At 39.0% G+C, this 6,000-nt stretch overlaps 1 protein-coding gene across 1 annotated transcript in view; it reads right to left on the minus strand.

The window, feature by feature from the left end:
* Nucleotides 1-6,000, minus strand: part of MATN2 (matrilin 2) — a 192,954-nt gene that overhangs the window by 52,375 nt on the left and 134,579 nt on the right. The window contains exon 6 of the mRNA XM_007934845.2: nt 27-149. Within this exon, the coding sequence (XP_007933036.1) occupies nt 27-149 (123 nt within the window). The remainder of the gene's footprint in view (nt 1-26; nt 150-6,000) is intronic.

The following is a 6,000-nucleotide window of genomic DNA, read 5'->3' on the forward strand; positions in this document are numbered from 1 at the left end:
TTTTTCTCATACCAAGTGTGACTTACTTCTGCAGGTTTTCTTATCTGGATTCAGGGTAAACCCTTTCAGGCAACGGCAGGAATAGGAATCATCTGTGTTAACACACTCATGCTGACATCCATGGTTAGATGAAGCACAGTAGTCTATCTCTGGAAAGAAAAAAAAATAGTTATAATGAGGAATAAAATAATAAATATGATGTGAGAAGAACAAGGGATTTTCAGTCTTAAATTTTCCCAAACAGATAAAATCCTATGACCTAGCAGAGTAATGCCATGAAGAAATCTCTCAGGGTTTAGGGATATGGCCTTCACCACCATCACTGTCACCACCACCCCAGTAAGAAAACTTTCTTTACAGGTTACAAAATGCAAATACAGCATATGACATGGACGAACCTTGAAAACATTATGCTGAATGAACTAAGTCACCAAAAGACAAATAGTGTATGATCCCACTTACATGACATATCTAGAACAGGCAAATGTTGAGAGACAAAAGTTTATTAGTGGTTACAAGGGCTGAGGAGGAGGGAGAGGGGAGTTTTTGCCTAAGGGGTACTGAGTTTCTATTTGGGGGGATGAAAAACTTTTGGAAATGGATAGTGGCGATGGTTCCACAGCACGGCAAACGTAATTAATGCACTGTACACTTGAGAATGGTTAAAATGGAATATGTTTGATTATATATGTATTTTAACACAGTAAAATAAATTTTAAAAAGTGCTTTGTGCAACAGATGAGTTTGCGAACATGCTTCCTGTGAGATCTACTACCATGAAAGGGTGTGATGAGGTGGTGTCTGCCCTATTGTAGATCCGGAAGAGTGAGCTTAGTTGAGTGCCTTCTGTTTTTGCCTGTACTTTAATTAAGATTAGGAAACCTTCTCAAAGTCAAATTCCAAACCATTTAAACTCCTCAAACACTAGGAAGCCAAACAATAGGATACAAAACAATATAACAGGGAAAATAGTCCTGGGAATAAAGGCCATAGATTTCCAAGGTCAAAACAGGTCACTTGTTACCTCACTGAACTCAGCTGCACATCAGTAGATCGAGTTTCACAAAGAATATGATTTCTAGGTGTTGAAAAAAGTTGTTGGTTGCCATCTAGTTGACTTCAACTCATGGAAACCCCATGTACAACAGAACAAAACATCGCCCGGTGCCGCACCATCTCCACAAGAGTTGGTGTGCTCAAGTCCATTGTTGCAGCTGCTGGGTATTTTAAGTGCCTTCCAATCTTGGGGGCTTATCTTCCTGCATGCTATTGGACAATATTCTGTTGTAATTCCACAGGGTTTTAATTGGCTAATTTTTGGCATTAGATCACCGGGCCTTTCTTCCCAGTGTGGCTTAGTTCAGTGGCTCTACTAAAACCGGTCCGCCATGGGTGATCCTGCCAGTATTTGAAATATTGGCGGCACAGCTTCTGGCATCATGACTACACACAAGCCACCAGTGTATGACAAACTGATAGATGGTTGGTGGGTAGTTTTATTGTTGTTGTTAGATGCCGTTGACTCATAGCAACCCTATGCACAACAGATGAAACACTGCCGATCCTGCACCATTCTCATAATTGTTCCTATGTTTGGGCTCATTGCGGCGGCCCCTGTGTTGATCCATATGTTGAGGGTATTCCTCTTTTTAACTAACCCACTACTTTATCAAGCAAGATGTCTTTCTCCAGTGATAAGTCCCTCCTGATAACATGTCCAAAGTACGTGAGACAAAGTCTCACCATCCTCACTTCTAAGGAGGATTCTGACTGTACTTCTTCCAAGACAAATTTGTTTATTCTTCTGGCCAAACCAAACCAAACCAAACTCACTGCCATTGAGTTGATTCCAACTCATAGCGACCCCTCCTGGGCTTCTAATGCTATAAATCTTTACGGAAGCAGACTGCCTCATCTTTTTTCCATGGAGTGGCTGGTGGGTTCCAACCACCAACCTTTTGGTTAGCTGTCAAATACCTTAACCATTACACCACCAGAGCTCCTTCTGGCAGTCCTTGCTATATTCAATATTATTCACTAACACCATAATTCAAATGCACTTCTGAATACTTTTTTGGTCTTCATTATTCATTGTCCAGCTTTTGCATTCATAGGAACCAAACCAAACTTACTGCCATCAAGTCGGATCCGACGTGGTACCTCTATGGAAGTAGATCGCCCAATCTTCCTTCCGAGGAGTGGCTGGTGGATTTGAACCACCAGCCTTCTGGTTAGCAGTCAAATCCCTTAGGCACTATGCCACCAGAGCTCCCTTGTATAGGAGGCAACTGAAAATACCATGGCTTGGGTCAGGTGCACCTTAGTCCTCAAAGTGACATCCTTGCTTTTTAACACTTTAAAGAGGTCTCTTCCAGAAGATTTGCTCAATGTGTTTCGTAGTTTCATTTCTTGACTGCTGCTCCCGTGGACACAGATTGTGGGTCCAGGTAAAATGAAATTCTTGACAACGTCAATCTTTGTTCCATTTATCTTGATGTTGGTTCACTTGTGTGCATTTTTGTTTTCTTTATGTGAGGTGAAATCCATAGTTTTATTAGATATTGTCAAATTCCTCTCCATAGTTATTTTATTATTTTACATTCACACCAGCAATGTATGAGATTCCTAAAAGAATTTTTTAACTTGGAAAAAAATGTGAAAGTAGCTAAGAGATAACCTTTTTGGGAAAAAAGTGATGAAGAGGACTTGTCTTATAAAATATTAAAATGAACTGCACTATTTCTAACTAAAAGATAAGGAGCCCTGGTGGTACAGCGTTTAAGCACTCAGTTGCCAACTAAAAGTCAGAAGTTTGAACCCACCAGTGGCTCCTCAGGAGAAAAGGCCTGTTGACCTGCTGCTGTAAAGATTACAGCCGAGGACAACCTGTGAGGCAGTTCCACTCTGTCATATAGGGTCTCTATGAGCTGGAATCAACTTGACAGCACACACAACAGCAACAACAAATAAAAGACTACACTGCTGATCCAAGAATAGAAAAGCCAAGCAACAGACCAAGATGAGAAATCCTAGCGAATACAACCACCTCATTGGTAATAAAGTTCGAAAGCATCATAATTCAATGAAGATGAATTCGTCAATAAAACTTGTTCAGTTGAAAAATGTGGTAGTCTAATTTTTTGCCTTGTTGTTGTTGTTGTTATGTGCCGTCGAGTCGGCCCCAACTCATAGAGACCCCTCCTTGGGTTTCCGAGGCAGTATCACTACGGAAGTAGGATTGCCCAACCTTCCTTCCGAGGAGTGGCTGGTGGGTTTGAACCGCCAGCCGTCTGGTTAGCAGGCAAGTGTCTTAGCCACTATGCTACCAGAGCTCCCTAAAGTGAAATAATTTTTAGATTGATCATAAAGTTAAATGTTGTTGTTGTTATGTGCCATCGAGTCGGCCCCGACTCATAGCGACCCCTCCTTGGGATTCCGAGGCAGTATCACTACGGAAGTAGATTGACCAGTCTTCCTTCCGAGGAGTGGCCGGTGGGAAATAATAAACATAAAAGTATGAGAAAGAGAGGTGACTGAGGATAGGAAAAACCTTTTTAAGCATAAAAGCAATGGAAGAAATACCCAAATATAGTCTATACATTTTTCTTAGTTTATTTTTTTAATATTTTAAAAACATAATTTAAAAAGTTTTAAATTTATTATTTTTAAAATTTTAAATTATTTTTTAATTTTTAAAATTAAAAAATTTAAATACATTACTGCTTTTTACTGCTTGGAAGTTATAGCATTCAGATACATTTTAAAAATTTGAATATGATAAAAAATAGTAAATAAGGAAAATTATTTGCCATAAATAATGACAAGATTAATATATTTTATTATATTAAAAATTCACCAATCTATAAGAGATTATAAAGCTAAGCATCTATTAAATATTTTATGGGCCATGTATTGAATACGCATTATCTCCTTTAATTCTTAAGACAATTTGATGAGGTGAAGATCAATATTATCTCCATTTTGCAGAAAAGGAATATGAAGTTTACAGAGATTAAGAGAGTTGCTCAAATCATGGTATTAGTAAACATAAGGAACAAAATTTGGAACCAAGACTGTCTGACTCTGAAGTCCATGGTAACTACAGGTGGTTGTTAGGCGCCATTGAGTCGGCTCTGACTCACAGTGACCCTGTGTACAACAGAACAAAACACTGCCTAGTCCTGTGCCAGCCTCACAATCCTTGCTGTACGTGAGCCCATTGTTACAACCACTATATCAATCCATCTTGTTGAGGGCCTTCCCCCTTTTCATTGACCCCCACTTTACCAAGCATAATATCTTCCTCCAGGGAATGGTCCCTTCTGATAACATAAGCAAAGTAGGTGAGACGAAGTCTGGTCATTTTCGCTTCCAAGGAGCATTCCGGCTGCACTTCTTCCAGGACAGATTTGTTCATTCTTCTGGCAGTCAATGGTGCTTTCAGTATTCTTCACCAACACCACAACTCAAAAGCATCAACTCTTCTTCGGTCTTTCTTATTCATTGTTCAGCTTTCACACGTATATGAGGCGATTGAAAACACCATGGCTTGGGTTAGTCGTACCTTAGTCTTCAAGGAGATATCTTTGTTCTTCAGCACTTTTTGAAAGAGGTCTTTTATAGCAGATTTGCCCAGTGCAATGCATCATCTGATTTCTTGACTGCTGCTTCCACTGGTGTTGATTGTGGAACCAAGTAATATGAAGTCTTTGAGAACTTCAGTCTTCTCTCCATTTATTGTGATGTTGTTATTGGTCCACTTGTGAGGATTTTTGTTTTCTTTATGTTGAGGTGTAATCCATACTGTAGACTATCGTCTTTAATTTTCATCAGTAAGTGCTTCAACTCATCTTCACTTTCAGCAAGCAAGATTGTGTCATCTGCATATTGCAGGTTGTTAACGACTCTTCCTCCAATCCTGATGCTGCGCTCTTCTTCATATAGTCCAGTTTCTCGGATCATTTGCTCAGCATGCAGATTGAATAAGTATGGTGAAAGCATCAACCCTAACACACTTCCTTCCTGATTTTAACCCATGCAGTATCCCCTTCTTCTAACGACAGCCTCCTGGTCTATGTATAGGTTCTTCATGAGTACAATTAAGTGTTCTGGAATTCTCATTCTTCTCAATGTTATCTCAGTGTTAGGACAGGGTTCCATTCCAATGACTTTTTTTGTAAGTCAGTTCTGACATATAAGCAGAATACTTTTTTTTTAAGTTTTCATTTTTATTGCCTTTTATCATCAGTGTCTTTATAAATCAGATATATCTCTTTGGGGCTTGGAAACATTACATAGCAATTTACAGATAACATCAGCAACCTACATGCTGCAATATTGTATATAGTACATATTACTAACTATAAGATGTAAAAAAAAAAAAAGACAGAGAGAGAGAGAGAGAGAGAGAGAGAGATGTAAGTGCAGTTCATCATAATTCCAATACATTGTAAGTCAAGGACTACTAGTATTATGTTACACGGCTAAGATTGCAATAGAAAAGGAGTCAAGGACATGGACATGGAGAGGCACATTACAGAAAAAGAAACAGAAATGTCTAATAATTACATAAAAAGTGTTAGACTCCAAATTACAAAAGAATGAAAAAATTTAGAAAACAAGAATAATAAGAAAAAGAAAAGAAAACCAAAAGAAATAAAAAGGGTGGGGGTGTTAACCTTATTCATTCATTCATTCATTTGGTAGATATTCTCTGAACATCTTCCAAGGATCTGGCACTAAGGATCAGCAGTGAGTAAATAAGGATTTTGCCTTTAGGGATATTACGTTTTGGTTTTTGTCTGTCTTTTCTTTCTCAGTGCCACTGGGGGAGTTTGAACCACCCACTTTTCAATTACCAGATGAATACAAATGATTTGTGACACGCAGGGACACTTAGGAACATTGTTGTTGTTATGTGCCGTCAAGTCAGCCCCGACTCATAGCGACCCCTCCTTGGGTTTCCGAGGCAGTATCACTATGGAAGTAGGATTGCCCAAC

Source organism: Orycteropus afer, unplaced genomic scaffold, assembly GCF_000298275.1.
Source record: "Orycteropus afer afer isolate SDZICR_OR568_19922 unplaced genomic scaffold, OryAfe1.0 scaffold00021, whole genome shotgun sequence".
Taxonomy (NCBI): domain Eukaryota; kingdom Metazoa; phylum Chordata; class Mammalia; order Tubulidentata; family Orycteropodidae; genus Orycteropus; species Orycteropus afer.